The 17798-nt window shown below is 50.9% G+C and overlaps 1 protein-coding gene across 1 annotated transcript in view; it reads right to left on the reverse strand.

Moving 5' to 3' along the window:
• Positions 1-603: 603 nt before the first annotated feature.
• The window catches only part of FOSL2 (FOS-like antigen 2), an 18734-nt gene continuing 1539 nt past the window's right edge, over positions 604-17798 (reverse strand). The window contains exons 2-4 of the mRNA XM_008571567.1: positions 8073-8324; positions 4020-4127; positions 604-1618 (exon numbers count right to left, since the gene is read on the reverse strand). Of these exons, the coding sequence (XP_008569789.1) occupies positions 1100-1618; positions 4020-4127; positions 8073-8324 (879 nt within the window). The 3' untranslated portion in view covers positions 604-1099. The remainder of the gene's footprint in view (positions 1619-4019; positions 4128-8072; positions 8325-17798) is intronic.

The raw sequence follows: 17798 nt of genomic DNA on the forward strand, positions 1-17798 counted from the left end.
TCCACATCCACTGCAGATGCTCCTCTGAGGCGTGGGGAGGGGCCACCTGGCAGCAAGCTGGGGAGGGTCCAGGCTCACGCTCATTAAATCACGGTGGGTGGCGTCACTCTGAGAGCCAGGTGGGGGAAGGGTGGAGCCCAACCAGGACATGGAGTGATGTGTGGTTCCTAGGGAGAGACGCCTCTCTGGTCTGGAGAGAAGGGTCCAGGGGCAGAATGGCAAGGCAGTAATTACAGGAGACGCCCTGCTCAAGACACTGGCTGAAGGGAAGCTGGGTAGGACACCTGTGTGGCTTTGTTGGCACTATTTCTGGCCTGGTAATTAGGCGTTTGGCAAACCCATCCTGTGCCCCGGCTGTCTCACTCACACCCTGTCTTCTGGCCAAGCCGCTCCTCCAAAAGCCGTCTCCAAGGGTGGGGAGGAAGGGTCCTCTGAGCCTCCAGTGAAGGTAGCATCTCCTCGAGAGCTCAGGAGGCCCTGCTGGTAGTTCTGGAGATGGTGGTGCACTGGGGAGCGGAAGGGTAGGGAAGGTTCTGTATTGCACTCTGACTGTCCCCTTCTGGACAAGTCAGCCCCAGCAGAAGAGTCATCTGCTGCCCCATCTCCAGAAATGAAGAGCTTTAATATTCAGGCCACCCAGATGAAATGTCATGGCAAATCTGCTAAAAACCAAGAGGGATCGAAATTGACACTCGGGGAGGGACGGGGCAAGTCGAGAGAAGGTGAAACCAAAAGGCACTGAGCATGCTTGGTGGGGTGGGGAAGGACACCATCACTCCAGAGACAATATCGTAATAAGGGGACAGGAACGGTCCAGGTCAGCTTCAGGCTCTTCAGAAGCCAGAGAGATGTCCAAGTCCACCAAACCAAGTACTCCAAGGCTTTTCAAGAAACAGGATTTGCTTGCAAGATGAATGAGGGAGTTTCCGTGGCTTCCAAGAGATCAGCCCAAGTTCCACCTGGGTCCGCCAGAGCCAGGAAGCTCGCTGGCAGGGTGTCCCTCTTGCCTTGTGGTCCTGGAGTGCTTGAAGGTGCTGGTCCCTGGGAAGGAGGCAGTGCCGAGGGCCTCCTCCAGAGCTGGGAGGAGAGGTGCTCTGGGTTACAGAGCCAGCAGAGTGGGGGAGTTCAAAGAGTCTGATGACTGGTCTCCACTGCTACTGCTTCTGCGGTGAGCCTTGGAGCAGGACTCGGAGGGTGATGCAGGCGACTCCTGCTCCAGGACACTGGGATAGGTGAAGACGAGGTTCGAGGTGCCCGGAGTGATGGCAGGCGTGGAGGTCACCACGATGGGGGTGTGCAGGGGCTCCTCCCCATAGAAGCCCCCAGCAATGCTGATGGGCTTGATGACGGAGCGCTGGGCCTTGTCCAGCCCTGCCGATGAGGATGAGGGGCTGTCCTCTTCCAGGGGCTCCTGTTTCACGACCACGGCACCCACCAGGCCACCCCCACTGCGCATGGGCTGCAGCCCAGGAGCTGGAGGCGATCGGCGCTCCTCGGGGCTGATCTTGCACACGGGGCCGTGGGCCACCAACATGAACTCCAGCTTCTCCTTCTCCTTCTGCAGCTCAGCAATCTCTTTCTGCAGCCCTGACTTCTCCTCTTCCAGCTCCTCTGTCTCCTGCAGGAAAAAGAGAGGGATGTGAGGGGCAGCTACCTCCCAGGGACCTGGTGGCAGGGCAGTTCCAACCCAGATTAGAAAGAGAAAACCAGCCATGTCCTTGGGTAACTGTGAGAGCAGCCAGCTCACACACGTGGTCACAGACCCCACTCGTTCTGGGTCACCTGGAGTCTCAAGATTCCTTTTATTTGGAGGAACATCAGCTTGGAGGAGGGGTGAAATAACAATTGTAGCTCACATAACTGAGGGCTTACTTTGTGCCAGACACTGTGTTAAGCATTTCATAGATTATCTCATCAATCCTCCAACAGTTTTTGAAAACAGATGTTATCATCAACCCATTTTGCAGATGAGGAAAGAGAGGTTCAGAGAGGTTTAGTAATTTGCCCAAAGTTACAGAGCTGGCAGGTAGGGTGGCCCAGACTTGAACCCCAATGTATTTGACTCCAGAGTCCATGTGCTACTCTGCTCTACTGCCTCGGTGCCTGGACTGCCCCTGGGGGCCCCTGAGGGGGTGAGTAATAGAGATGTGCACAGAGGAGGGAGAACAGAACACAGCTCCACCCAATACCCCTTCTCTGCCTCCTCAGCCCCAGGCTGGCCCATGGGTGGACACATGAACACTGAACCCCAAGCTGCATGAGAGTGAAGACTTTGTCGTGTGTGGTCCTGTATCCCCAGGGCCTAGGACAGTGCCTGGCTTGTGATAAGTGCCCATCCGACCCTGCTGGATCACCCCAGCCCCCCCCTCCCTTTTTGTGCTCCAGTTTCTGAAGCGTGTGTTTCTGGACTCCCAGAGACCTCGGAGAACATTCAGTTCAGCCACTGTGCTTGACAGAGGAGGAACCTAACAGCCTGAGAGGATGCCAGGGTCACCCTGCAAGGTCCTCAGCCCCCTCATCTCACAAGAAGCCAAAGAAGCAGCAGTGTGCAAATGCACGTGGAGGGAGCAGCCGTGGGAGAGGAAAAGGTGTGTGTCACCAGCCTCCCCCGCCCCTTTTTTCCCTAACACGGATTCCCGTTCACAAATGAGGAGATACGGGCAAGAACTTCATCAAGCAGAGTACAGCATATTCCGGAGTGAAAAAAAGTTTCCATCTGTCTCAAGGGTCTGACGAACGTCATGAGCTTACCAGAGGCTTCCTGTGGAGGATGTGGCTCAGGGACCTGGGTGGCTGGGGCAGGGGCGGGGGTGGTGGGGGAGTAGGGTGTGTGGCTCCTGGGAGGAGGGGAGGAAAGTCGAAGGACCTCGGAGGGGCGGGCTGTCCTGGGCTGGTGGCAAGGAGTGCCCAGGTAGGCTCCTCGAAGTGCCAGACCAGGGAAAGGTCAGCAGTGGCAAGGGCTCTCTCTGTGGAGTGGAGCGCTGAGCACATGTGGATCTGCCTCACTCGGGGATGGAGAACTGCCCCCATCCTCCCTGGCTCACACCTCCATGGCGGTGGTTATTACTGGCATCACAGAATTCATGCAGTGCACATGCAACACCCAAGAGTGAAGGCTGCAGGATGGACAAGGGAAACTGAAGCAGGTGGATGGTACCTGGGAGCATTAAATAAAGTGATGGGATATTTTCCAAAGCCCCATCTTGGCCCGTCATTGTGAGGATCACCAACAGTTTCTCATCTCCTCACTTGGAAAACATTCCACCCCAGAGAGTTGGCCCTGGCTTTGGGCTTCCTCCACAAGGCACAGGGCCCTTCCTGGAGGGAGTTACGTGAAGTTGGTCAGATCACGCTTACGAGAGGGAAGGGCAGGCCCGTGGGCCCCCAGGTCTGGGCAATTAGGCAGCATGAGAGAGTGACTCACAAGGGCAGATGAGGTACCAAGCGGCTCCAGGCTCATGATAGAGGGAACTCTCCTGCCCATGAAGGATGTGAGAAAACCTCAAGAAAATACAACTCAGCTGGCACGTGACCCATGTCAATCAGGAACCCAACCCCCACCCAAACCAGAATGATTAAGCCAGGCTGGGGTACTCCTGCTGGCAGTAGGCATGGAGGCAGCTGGAACCCTGGGAAGTAGCCCTGGAGGGGGCAGGTATGGACCTGCCCTGGCTCCCAGGGACTGGCAATACCAACACCCTCTGCCATCTCTCACCCAGGAGCCCCAGCAAGTCTGAAAGCAGGGAACACACAGGCACTGAGTAAAAAAAGGTGCTATGCCCAAGAAGGGTGCCCAGCTCTCTCTGGGCCCAGGCTGGTGCCAAAGGCCAGCTCCCTCCCTCTCTCTCTTTTTTCCAATCAGCATAGTGCTGACCAGTGCGCTAGAAAGAAGGAATGTTCTATCTCCGCTGACTCATCTGTGGGGCACTGTGAGCAAGGAGAGGGCTGGGAGGGCCAGGAGCCCTGGGGCTCTCGCTCCGGCCCACCCAGAAGTGCTCCCCCCACGCAGAGCTCCTCACCGCCTGCAGCTTCTCCGTCAGCTCCCGGCGTCGGTTCCGGCACTTGGCTGCAGCCAGCTTGTTCCTCTCCCTCCGGATTCGACGCTTCTCTTCCTCTTCAGGAGACAGCTAGAGGCCAAGGTCAAGGATCATGATTAAAAGGGGGTAAATCGTTCTCGGCGTTTTTTAAAAGATGTATTTTTAAGTAAAGCAAGAAGCGCTTCTGGAGGGAGAAGGAAGGAGGGCAAAAGGAGAGTGGCCTGGCCAGGGGTCCCAGGACATGCAGCTCTCTACTGTTGGGCTGCCTAGGAGGGCACTTTGAGCTCAATCTGCCCTGGAAGGTGATGTCCCATGTTTAAAGAGAGAACAGGGCAGCAATGGGCCAGAGACTCACTGGCCCAGGCATGATGACAACATTTGTCATATCAGCCCTTATTCAGCACCCAGGCCAGAAAGCAGCAGCTGGAATGCTTCCCCAAGACAGTCCCCTCCCGCCAGCCAGGCCCGGCCCCACCCACCTCCAAACCGTGGCTAATTACTCCTCCCCATCACTCTGCCTGCTATGCAAGCCTCATTATCCCCATTTGGTTAAGTAGTTGGGCCTGGAGTCCCCACACAGGTAAGAACCACCCTGGGTATGTTCTGTTGCCAGCAAGAGGGCCAAGGGTGCCACTCCACTCCCCATTTCCTCTGCCAACCCTGGAATGCCAGCTGCTCACAATTCACCCCAAGAACTCCCCAGTGTGCCTGGCACAGTACTAGGCAATCTTGCTGCCCACTATATCCACTCATTCAACAAATGAACACCTTCTATGTGCCAGACACCATTCTAGAGGCTTGAGACTATCTGTGAACCAAAGAAAGAAAGATCCACCTGCAAAGGGCATATGATCTAGCTCCTTACAATGCAGAGGTCAGGGACTCATAACTCATACCAGAGGGCAAGAACTCTGCTCCACTAAGCAGGGTCACTGCTCTGTGTACATACAGCCCTTCCAGAGCTGTGACCTCAATGCCCCTCTCAGAAAGAGGTGACACAGGAGATGGCTGTGGGCCAAAGCAGAAAGCAATGCAAAAGTAAAGACCATCCCACTCAGCTGTCAGACATTGACTGAACACCTACTATGTGTCCAATGCTACACGGGGACTTAGAAGGTTCCTGCCCTCGAGGACACCTGGGGTAAAAGCTGAAGCCACTTTTGGGGGAAGGGAGAGAAGCTGCTCCATAGAGGGAAGTTGCCTCAACTGCTGGCCACCCTATTGAGGGAGAGTCACTCTCCTGCCCGGGCCCAGGTCAGAGTCCCAGGATGTTCCCTGCAGCCCTGGAGGTCTGTTGCTGTGATGCCCTAAACAGCAAAGCAGGGCACAGCATCAGAGAGGACAATTCCATGCCTGTCTACACTGAGGTGACCCCATAGACCAGCTGAGTTCATGAAGCTAGTTGAATACTTGCTGTTCCTAAAGCCCAAAAGAGCTTGACCTGAGCCCAACAGAGTTACCAAGAGCATCTATGGCCCTGCTGCAGTCGGAGTGTAGGCTTCCCCTAAGGCCCAGCAAGCCCCCAGATCCCTCATTGATTTGGGACAGAAAAGAGAGAGGGCTGGCTTTGATCCATTCAAACCTCCCTGCTACCTTGGCTGTTTTGGACAACTTTTGGCCTCCTGATTGGCCTAGAAGTCTCTCCCCTATCTGGTGAGCTATGGGGCAACTTATGAACTCTGTTGACATAGGAAGTGTTCAGGGGTGGTGAGATCAACAAGGTGACAGCTTGAGTATGTCAGCACCCCATGTACCACCCACAAGCCACACACACCCTCCCTGCTGGCCGCCTCACAGTCACTGCCCCTGGGCTCACAGGGAGCCTCCAGGCAGGGCCAGAGGAGGTATGAAAAACTAAGGCTGGCTCCTTGTAACAGGCTCCTCCTCCAGGGGGAGGTTGGGGAAGGTGGAAGTCAGCTTCAGAGGAAAGACCCTAGGGCTAGGAATCCAAATGGCCGAGGCTCTAGGACGCTACTGCCCAGGTTTCCTCAAAGCTGCAGGACGACTGTCTGAACTCCTAACTGATATGAGATAAAATGCTCCTTGTTCTCTCCCTCCCTCTCAAAAAAGGAAGGAAATTCTCCAGACAGATTGTCTTAGGGCACGCCTAGGTGGTGTGGTGGGAAAAGTACAGGGCTGAATGTCAAAAGAGGTGTTTCCCCCTCCTGGCTGTGCTACTAACTTCACTGTGAATCTGGACAGGACCCTTCCTTCTGGGCCTCAATTCCTTTATCCATAAAATGGGCACAGAGGGAAAATTAGAAAAGATGGTTTCCAAAGTCCCTTCCAGATAGGAACTTTGAAATCTGGTGTGAGGTAGGCCCAGAGAAAGTAACGAATGTTCAGCACATCTTGCTTTGTCATCCTGTTAGCCCAAAAGAGTCCCTCCCAAGCCTGGCTCTCACTCAGGGGTCACTTCCATCCTGGGACAATATTCATCAGTGACTACAAAGCTCTGTACCTTGGATTCCCTGGAGGAAGCATATTTATAAAGAACATTATGATCACTGCTACTGCAATATTTACAATTGCAATTATGGAAAGCAACCGTGAGCGTAATATTGGCCACTTGCCCCAACAGAAGCCCAACATGCAACTGTGAGCTCTGTCTATGAGTGTCCATTAAACAGACCTCCCCACGTGGCCCTGCACAAACAGTCCCACCACTAACCAACCAACGTGTAGTGGACGCAAGGCCCAGCTTTGTCCTCAGAGGAGCAGGGCTCCTGAGAGAGCTTCCAGTTCCTTGGAGTGTTGATCCCCTATCCTGGGGACAACTGGCACCAGAGCCACCACTATCTACATTGTCCACAAAACCATGTTTTAAAGCTCCTCATATTGGAACGTGGACCCTGGGGGTCCCAGAGTGGAGATGGGCAACAGTTGAAATGGGGAGGAGATCCAATATAGTAACTGGAGTTCCCCAGGATAACATCTCATTTGAAACAGGGACTCCACTGCTAACGTATTTTCCCTTGCCTGGGCTCTTGGTGGCATGCCTTGTAGAAAGAGCACTGCACAGGGAGTCCAGGGAACTGGGTTCTAGTCCAGACTTTCCCATTCACTTGCCAAGTCACCCCAGCAGGTATGTCTGGGCCTTGGCTGTATCATCTGTGAAGGCAGACAGATGAGGCTCTTTTAAGGCCTCATTCTCTGCTTCCTGGAATTAGGCATGATTGTGATCTCTCTCTCTGGGACCAGGGTCAGCGCTGCCTTGGCTCACTATTAATATAGGCAATGGGTCTTTTGTAAATTGGGTAGATGCTGCCTAAATAGCAGAGGCCTCACCATTTTCTGGCTCCCCTCCCAGCCAGGTGAACTGCCTCTCAAAGATGAGCCCCTTGAGGAAAGAAAGGCACAGATCTACCTTCCTCTCGACCTCCCCCGTCAGCTAAAGCTGCTGAACAGACTAAGGCCCAGAGTCACTGCACTTCTGGAACACATATTCTAGGCCAGTGAGATGGGCTCCTGCTTCGAGTTGGAAGCCTGGGGCACTGAGGAGGCACAGAAGGTCATGTGGGCAGTATCGGCCTAGAGTCTGACCCTTTAGGTCTGCTGGGTGCCTGGCCTGCACCAGCCCGTGGGAGACAGCTAAGGGCTAATCCAAAAAAGCTCACAGCCGGGGTTCATTGGCTGCTTGTCCTGGGAGCAGAGAAGGACACTGCTGTCAGCAGGTCCCAACAGTGCTTCCCACTGGCTAACACCTCACCAATCACACGTGCTTTCCCACACACGATCTCACTGGAGCAGCAGCAAGTCCTGGCTGGCAGGGCCATTATCCTCATTTTGTGGCTGAGAAAACTGACACTCAGAAGTTCTAAGGGATATAGGAGAAAGAGAGCCAGGCCTGACTCTTGGGTCTCTAGCACTGCCTCTAATGAGGAGGAGGATGTGCTCCTCGTCCCCAGCTCCCTCATCTCCCCAGCACTCCCAGAACACTAACCCTGCTCCCCACCCATCTGCAGATCAACATCCTGTGCTTATGAGGCCCCCAAAGTCCCTGATGTGGCCCCTTTCTGCTGGTCTGAGTTGTACCTGCTCATCTCTCCTCCTGCGGCCCACTGTGGTGCCAATGGTCTTGATCACGCCAGGTCTCGGGAGTGCCATGTGCCCAGGGACAGAGGCCAAGCCCGGCAGAGGGCTGTAGGGGTGCGAGCGGGGGTATGGGTTGGACATGGAGGTGATCACCGTGGGCTGCACCATCCACTGCAGGTCCTGGCTGGTCGTGATTGCGTTGATGGTAGGGATAAAGGCACTGCCTGAGCCAGGCATATCTACCCGGAATTTCTGAAATGAGGAGAAAAATACAATCAAGCCGATAAATACAGAGCAGAACAACACAAACAGAGCCAAGAGGCAAAAACCAGCAGAGAGCAGGGGACTGAGAACTCTATCCCCAGGTGGTTCAGTGAGGACACTCTCATATCCCAAGTGACTTGTAGGAGAGACTAGTCCCTGGCTGCTCACACTCAGCAGGCCTTCCCTTAGGCCCTTCAGAATGCGCATCCACAGGATGGGGCACCTGGAGCTCCCAAGCCTCTGAGTCACCTGCCAATCATTCCCCAGGGTACTGGCTCAGGACACCCTGAAGAAATTTGCAAACCAGCAGCTTTGGAGCAACAAAGACCACCAAGAAGCATATTGGGTCTGCTTTTGTCACTTTCCAAAGAGCTTCAGGATGAGGCTATGACCCCATCAGAGCAAGGCCAGGTCCATGGAAAGGTGTCCTCCAACCTCTGAGATGGAAAAAGTGGTGGCATTTGCAGCCAGATTTCCCCTTGCCGTCCTTTTCCCTCCTCCTCTCCCTTCACCAGCATCTTAATTGGGGCAGACGTGTGTCCATCTCTCTACCTATCTACATACCTATCTGTGTTCACAAATGTGTCTGTGGGAAATTCTGGTGCTGCTAGTTCAGAGTTCTCTCTCCATCTCTTAATTTGTGCCTAGGCCATGCTGCAGAGCTCTCTGGAACATTCTATTAAAAATATAAGACAACGACAGACTACAAAAACTAAAATGGGCTGTGCTTCTCAGCAGTTGGACTTGACCTTTCTCCAAGGGAAGGTCCTCCCACTTCCAGCTTTTCAAGGGAAACCCCCCCCTAACAGAACGCAGGTGAACCCTCATCCTCAGATAATTGCTATATATCTACAAATGCTCTCCAAAAAGTTTCTTCCCTAACCAGGTGGATGACACAACAACAGTAATAATAGCTTAACATTCACTGAGTGCTTACTAAATGACAGACACATTAGTATCTCACCTAGATGATCTCATTAATCCTCCCTCTGAGGTAAGAACGACCATTATCTCCAATGCAGAGGCAGAAATTTAGTCTTAGAGGGAACAAGTAATTTATCAAGGCCACATTGCTAATAAGCGGTGGGGTTAGGATCCAAACCCAGTTCAGCCTGACAAAGAGGCCAAAGCTCTCAAACACGGTGCCACCCAAGCTTCTTAGCATTGCTTCTCTCTTCCTTGAAATCTGGCTCCCAGTTCTGGTATCCACCCCCACTGCGCTCAGAGCCTTGGGTCATCCCTGCCAAGGGTCCCCACAGACATTCCCTCTCACAGTTCTGTTTGCCCCAATTGAAATCCCACTATGACTAGCGTGGATGCTATATTATCCCCCTATCCTGGTCCGATCAGACCAACCAGGATTAGAAGCATTAGCAGCAATGGCAGCTGCCACCACCACCATCTTTGCCTATGGTGACAACCTCTGGGTTCCTGCTGTGTAAATAAAATGAAGCTTAGCTCGCTGTAACTGACAGAGCTGGAGACCTTTCCTAGCCCAGCCCCCTGCCACCCGCCTGGTCCCAGTCTGGGTGGTGGAATGTGGCTACTTCACCTCCCAGACTGCCCCGGGGCCCCAAGCCAAGGGCATTCAGTAAAGAAAGCTGCTCAGCTTAATGGATTCTGGGATCTCGTGAGGAAAGTTACCCAGTGCAGTGGATTCTGGGGTTCCGTGAGGAATGCTACCCAGTGCGGTGGATTCTGGGGTTGCGTGAGGAATGCTACCCAATGCAGTGGATTCTGGGGCTCCGTGAGGAATGCTACCCAGTGCAGTGGATTCTGGGGTTCCGTGAGGAATGCTACCCAGTGCAGTAGATTCTGGGATTCTGTGAGGGGAGCTGCCCAGAGCAATGGATTCAAAGTTGCGCATCTGAAGGCAAAGACACCTGGGCTTATCAGGAGCTGACGGAAAAGAAGCAGGTGTGTATGGGTGGGTGTGAAGGAGGGATGGCAGCAGCCAACAAGGAAGGATCTGAGCAGGAACTGATCTTCAAGGAAGAAAACGGGGCTGGGCTGTGAGGGGACACAGCATGTGAGAAGCGCAGGCAGAAGTCCCAGATGGTGGGTTGGCTGGGGCTGCGGGGTGGGAGGGCGGCGAGCGGGCCCTGAGGCTTGGCCCACCCTGAGTGCTCTGCCCTGGGCAAATCTCTGAGGACTCAATCCCGTGGATGGAAGGGGATGCGAACACCAAACTCCCCGTCTGTCATGAGGATTAAATAAGAAGCTACTTATGATCACAGGCTATAAGCACACTGTGGTTCTCAACCCTGGCTGCTCAAGAACATTCTGAGGAGCTTGTAAAAAATACCAATGTTGGAGCCTCGCCATTAGAGTTCTAAAATAATTGGTTTGCAGTGGGGATCTGATAAAAGTATTTTTTAAAACTCTCAAGGAGATTCTAACATGCAGCCAGGGTTGAGAAACACTGCCCCAAACAAATGGGAGCTGGTGTCGTCATCACCACTGCCATCATCACCATGTGTCTGTACTCTGTGCAGGGTGGCTCCAGGGAGAATTGTCAGTTTCCCACTCCTGGGAAGCACCCAATTTTTAATTCCATTTCTCTCCCCAAGTCAGATTGTAGGTTTGAAGAATACCCGAGGCATCCAGTACAATGGTTTAATGGGACCCCCACCTCCATGGGGGAGCTGTCAGCCTTTCTTTCAGGAAAGCACCCAAGAAATTCACTCCTCCTTCCAGCAAACAAAAGTGCTCCAGTGTTTAGGCCAGGGAAAGCAAGCAAAAAACCTGAAGCAAAGCTTGGAGACTAAGATCCCTCAGGAATAAGTGGATCCCTCTCAGCCCCTTTAGGGTCCTCCAGTCCACCTGCTCTGCGGATGGCAGGTCTACAGAATATGTTCTCCAGTATACATCAGCCAGATTCCTTGCAGCAATGGCTTGGTCTAGACAAAACAAGACGGTAATAAAAACCAGGCAGGAGGTAATGACTGCCTCTGTAACGCATGCACACCTTGTTTCAGACAGGAGGTAAAGCCATCTGGATAATACACTGGCTGCAAACTGCAAGGAAAACAATGTCCCATCCCCAGAGGGGACTGGGACTCTGATAAAAAAGGCTTTTGTCTCCAAGAGCAGCCTCTCTGGGAGACACACAAAAGTTTCAGTTAGATCTGGAAGATGCATCTTGTCTCAACTCCAAACATGTTATTCAGAAAGCAACACTGGGATAGGAGAGAAGAGGAGTTTGTGGTCCCAGAAGTTAGCCTGCATTCTTTTAGGCCAACAGACCCAAGAATTAGCCAAATGTCACACTGGGCATAAATCATGGTTTTCTAAGAACAAGTTAACAATAAGCAGAAACCAAGATAGAGTTTCCCAGCTTCAGGCATTCAGGAAGTTGTAGCCTTGCTGCAGTACCAGGTGTGTATTGGGAGTGAGGGGATGGAGAGAGGTAACCCAGGACCCCTCTTCGGCCCCCTAGGAAGCTTCTCTAGGACAGGATTGAAGATGCTGGATGGCTGGGTGGCATTCCAGTCTGGCAAAACTTCTAAATACTTTATTTAACTGTGTCACCCTATCAACTTCTGGATGGGCATGAATGCCTATAAAAGGACAAAGTGGTCCTATCGACCTCCTTGAGCAGAGTTTAGCAAACTTTTGCTGTAAAGGGCCAAATAGCAAATATTTTAGGCTTTGTGGGCCATATGGTCTCTGTTGCTACTCAACTCTGCCACTGCAGTGTGAAAGCAGCCATAGATGATATGTAAACAAATAGGTATGTCTGTGTTCCATTAAACTTACTTACAAAGATACTCAGGCCACTGTTTGCTGACTCCTGCCTAGAGGATCATTCTCATCACCTATGCTCAGGTTGGAAGGAAAAGAACAGAGAGAAATGAGAGAGCAAAAAATCAGAACTGAGATATTCCTCTCATCCAGGGAGCCAAGAGGATGGGCTTTCAGTCCTGGGCTTGAATCTCTAGACCCTGAGCCGAAGTTCATGCCCTTACAAGCCCTGTTGTGGGTCTTTGGGCATGGACACCTCCATTACCCTGCAGCACCCTGTGCCAAGGGTGCCATGGTCTGCTCAGTATGAGTGCTCCTCCCACTGCCAGTAAGAAAGACGGCTGGGAACACAGGGCCTCTAGGGCCACCCAACTTCAGCAGGTCAAGGAAGTCCCTCAACCCAGCAGTTGCTGATTTGGGAAAATAGCCTTTTGGGACTCTACAGCAGGGCCTTGAATTCAGAAATAAGGGTCACACCTATAGCTTTTTGCTAACGAGTCTCAGAACTAGGGTTTGGACACCCATTTCCCACAGGCCTGGACAGGGCAGAAGGCTTATCCCAGAGACTCCTGAGCTGGATAAATTCGAGATGGAAGTCAGGGGTGGTGTTCTTGGTCCATCCCCTCAGCTAGGTATTTCTCCATCAGAGTAATTCTTGTCTGACCCACCAAGCATTCAAACCACGAACCCCTGTGGACTCTCTGACCTGCCTCATGGCAGGCAGGTATGATCGTGTATGTCTAGGAAGGGTCTGGATTTTTTTCTGCTAGGAGCCCCTTTTTTAGATTCCTAAGAATCTAAATGGAAAATTCCAACATCCCAGATTTGCTCAGGGTAAGAGAAAAGGGTAAGTGCAAATGCTCCCTCTTACTTTCCATGATATCCCCATTGAGGTACAGTTTGATACAACTGCTGTATACTTTTACTGAGCTCAGGATGGTCTCCAAAGTCTTCTATATGGAATTCGCCAGTCTTCACAGATTCTGCATTGGATATCACTTTGACCTCTGACTTTTCATTTCTCTCTGAGGAAATGCCACTTATGTCACAATGGAAATTACTGCTAATAACTCATGATTTCCTAGAGTTTTACAGTACACAAATGTATCTCAGGTGACTCGTCTCTCGTCAGCCTCTTCTCCATCCCAGCTTCACTTGAAAGAACCACTCTGTCCTCCTCCACCTCACTGCCAGGGTGAAGAAAAGCAGGGAGGAAAAGAAAAGGCAAGGAAAAGAAGACAGTGACTGATGCCAAGTTATCCCCGGGCTCCCCGGTTTCTTTCTTCCCAGGGCCCTTTTGGCTAGAAGGTCCACCCCAGAACACTGGAGCATTCGCCCCACTCTTCTGTGGACCCCTTTTGTACCACAACAATCCTCAGAGCTCTGCACTTAATGGGAAGGTCGTGTCATCTTCTCTTCCCTCAGAGCCACAGGAGGGTGAGCCAGGTGAGGTCTTAGTGCCATATGACAAGCTGAGAGATGGTGGTGGGCCAGGGGTTTGGCACAGATATATTTGCCTGAGTCAGGGCAGCTGCCATCATTTTGAAATGTGGCCACCAAAAGATACCACATACAGCATGGATGAGGCATACGTAATGATGCTATTTGTGATGAGACAAAGTAATGATGCTATTTCTTTTTTCTTTCTTTCCACAAATAGAGCAGAGGGTGAGTTTCCCTAAGTCTCAAAACCAGTGTTTTTATTTCTATTTAATGCAGGGAAAAAACCCAAAGTACAGATGGCAAGGGCGCTGTCACCAAAGGTGCCTGCTTTGGTGTGCTTTGTCGTGGGAAGTGTTCTCCCAGGCTCCTAAGATTGAGACCTACAGGACTTGGGGTCACATTCTATTTTGGACCCAGCCTGATCATTCAGACTTTGTAAGTCAGATTCGGTTCCAAAGATCTTTTGATAATTTCCAAATAACAAATCCACCTTTCAAAGGACAAGGATTTGTTAGTAGGGAGGATTTTCAGAAGAATTTGCTGAAACCCATTCCAAAAGAGGAGCACTGCAAAACCTTTCTGAGTCTGACCAATAGCCACAGCATTCAAATAAGCATTTCGTCTCCTGAAGGAAAAATGATGAAGGGGACAACAGTAATTTGGATGTACAAGTTCTGGTGTGTTTGTATTATGATAAGAAAGAAAAAAAATTAAGTCTCCTAATTATACACTCACCTTGAATAATGTGATAGGCAGTAATACAGTAATGGAAATGCACTCAGTGTTTTGGATAGGAAAATTCAACTGCCATTCAGACAATATATGACTGCTATTCACCCCACTCACTTTGATAAAAAAGTGAAGTGACTTACACACCAAGAATCAGTGGAACAGACAAATTCCTGGGACAACATTTTGTTTGATTCTAATTTACAACATCTGTGGAAAATTCAACTGCCATTCAGACAATATATGACTGCTATTCACCCCACTCACTTTGATAAAAAAGTGAAGTGACTTACACACCAAGAATCAGTGGAACAGACAAATTCCTGGGACAACATTTTGTTTGATTCTAATTTACAACATCTGTAAGATCAAGGCAAAAAAAAAAAAAAAAAAAAGCACCCCTAACGTACACCTCCCACCTTCCCACCAGTTCTGAATAGCGCCCCCCTCCTAATACAAACACATCAAAAAAAAATCAAGACTTGGGAATTTAAAAACATTGTGCTGGCACCCTAATGAACAGACATCAAAACAGGGAAAGAAAAAAAGCACTCCTTTTTCAACCAGGTTTTATTTAGAACAAAACTTAAATTTAAAAAAATGAACTCATTTTGAAGCCAAGCATTTCCTAGTTAACCACTGTTAAATATAGGCATTTATTTGTCCCTAATGAAAAAGCAAAAAATCCTAAGAATTCCAAAAACTAAGCAAGTTAACACTGAGGCTGGAAAAATACATTCCCAAGATAGTTCTTCTAAATATGTCCCATAGGGGGCACCAGAGAGGTATGATTGAGGCAGACTTGGGAATCACAGTCATTTCTGGTAAAAGTTCTTTGATGTGAGGAATGTCCCAGCCTGGTACAGTTGGCAAAAGTTCACTCCGGGGAATTTTATGCGTGTGTCTGTGTGTGTGCGTGTGTGCGTGTCTGTGTGTGTGCGCATGCGTGTGTCTGTGCTGGGAAAGGGTGGTTAAGGAAGAAGAGAGCTAGTCTGGTATTTCTTGACTCCGAAAAGGAAATACCCCCTTGATTTATTTTCACAAGTTATCTGAGAAACAAACAGCAACCTTGGAAAAGTTCTGGGTCTTGTTTTTGTTTTGCTCTTTCATTAAAAGGGGGCCCAGCTGATGAAAACAAGTTATGAAATGACCCATGTTTGTGTAACTGGCTGGATTGCGTAATGCTCAGGCCCTGAAACCGTAATAGTCAAGCAGCCAGGCAGGGCATATATCTGCGAGGTGTTTTCCTAGGAAAGTTAGGAGAGAGAAAACAACAACAACCCCAAGGAGGGGGAGGTGCATGCACGAACAAAACAAAATCACCAATGACCAACCTTTGAGGCTAAAACTATAACTGGAACAGGAAATATTTTTCATACCTCAAGTTCCTGCCATATACAAGAACAGAGGATTTAAAAAAGAGTTGTCTGCCCCCCCCCCCAAAGTCATGGAACCCATGGCCATGTGTTACATTCAAGCTTTATGAAGCTAGAGAGGAGAGGAGAGCTCTGGGTTGAGTAACCAGCAACGAATTTATCGGGAATATTGAACCCCACAAACAAAGAGACCTGGAAAAAATAATACTCACTTGCTCAAGGAAAAACCAGAGAACCGTCTTACACTGACTGGTTCATTAAGATGCCCATCGACTAACTGCCGGGAAAGTCTCCCAGCAAAGGAAGCTGAGAGAAATAAAGTGATTACAGGCTTTATCTGGTATGTAATAAAGTTACCTGGAGATCGGGTGGGGTAATAACACAGACTTGTGAAGTTACAAAGCCTATAAGGTCAGTCTCCAGGACCACAGAGCAGTTTTGCTCAAAGTCGGAGCGATGATGGAAAAACCCTCCCTGCTCCTCCACCCCCTCCGGCCACCGCTGCCCCCACCCAGGAGCAGGCAGACCAAAACACTTGTCTAATGTGGCATTACCTTGATAATCGCTTTGGTTTGAAAGGCACCTCACTCATGCCGCTCAGCCGAAAAGTCAGGCATATATGCGAGAACCCCGTGCACTGGTTATTGCTAATTGCAAAATCCTCATGTGTTACAGCATGCTAGGAATTAGCCAACAGCTGCTTTTTGCTTCGGTAATGAGGCCCCATTACACTCTGCTGGACTGAGTTCTCTTCCTTCTTCCTAGCACTGGTTTCCTGTCTGATTTTCTTCCAAAAGAGGGAATTGCCTCCGCTCACATCCTGGGCTCAAAGCCCTAGTGACACAGATTATTCAGTTGGGGCACTGATGTCCGGTCTGACTTCCAGGCCCCAGAGTCTGAGCGAAGCCAGGCAGCGAGATTGTGACATCTCGATGATCGCTGCTATAGACACATTAGTGAAAGAACAGAGAAGAAATCAAAAGATCCCTTCCTGATTCTGAAAAGAGATAGGCGTTTGGGGGGTTGTTGAATTGGAGAGTGAGAGAATGGGTATAAGTGACTCCAACCCACTGCCTAATGATGTTTTGATTCAATACAAACCACCAGTGGGCTGGGAAGCAAACATAATCAACAAGTTTTTGAGTAAAACTTTGAACTCATCACCTTGGTGCTCATTATGGAGGGTGCATTGACTGAATCGTCAATGCACAGACTAGGCTCCCTACGGTCGGTGCTTATGGGGGCACCAAGGGGAGGTAGAGGGAAGACACAGGGAAGCTGTTTTGGGGACTCACCAGGTATGCGGAATCACTTTGGAACAAGGTAGCCCGCTTCAGATCCAAGAGAGAGGCCATGTTTCCATCATATTTTCCAGCTCAGTCCACCCCTCCCTGGAAGCCCACCCCAGCCCCTCCTGTCTGGCTGACTTCTAAAGGCCAAGGCCACCGCCTTGGGGAGCAACTTGCTGCAGCCAACTTGGCTAGAGACTCCACAGACGCTGACCAAGGTGGACTTCAGGTTATAGGGGGCCCTGTATGTTAATCCAGATCCCTCCCAAGACAGAGGGGGGGGCGCTGCTGCAGAGGGCAGGCGCCCTACCAGTACCACCACCCCACCAGCACCCTTCTGGTATTTATAAACACACACATATCGCACGCACAACCCCTCTAGTGCAAACCAGTCCGTCTGCTTTGGAAACAAGTTGTTTTTCTGCTTCCAGAACCATCCAGGACCTAAGTGATGTCCCTTTCTCCTACTTCTCTCTGCCGGCCTCCTTGCCTCAAGTACCTCCAGACCCTCAAGACGCTCCTCCTCCGGGGGCACTGCAGGCTCCTGCCCCAGACCCTTACAGGAGACAGGCACCGAGGTGGCGGCAGGAGCCAATCAAGGTTGGCCTCTTCCTTCCCGACCTTCGCACCTGATTCCCAGAGCGGCAACCCTCACCCTCACTCCGCATTTCTTAAGAACCCAACCGTATTTGAGTCCCCAACCTCTTTTGGAAATGAGCTGAGACTGACGGCGAATAGGGGAAGAGAGGGAGGGGGCTCTCCGGAAGAATAGGGTCCCTAGATGCCAGGAGGGGCCAGTGGGTGCGAAGATTTTCTTGTCTGTCCACCGCAGAGCGAGAGGAGAAGGCGCGGGGGTGGGGGGTGGGGGCGGGTATTCTTGG

The sequence above is a fragment of the Galeopterus variegatus genome, unplaced genomic scaffold (genome assembly GCF_000696425.1).
Source record: "Galeopterus variegatus unplaced genomic scaffold, G_variegatus-3.0.2 Scaffold704, whole genome shotgun sequence".
Taxonomy (NCBI): domain Eukaryota; kingdom Metazoa; phylum Chordata; class Mammalia; order Dermoptera; family Cynocephalidae; genus Galeopterus; species Galeopterus variegatus.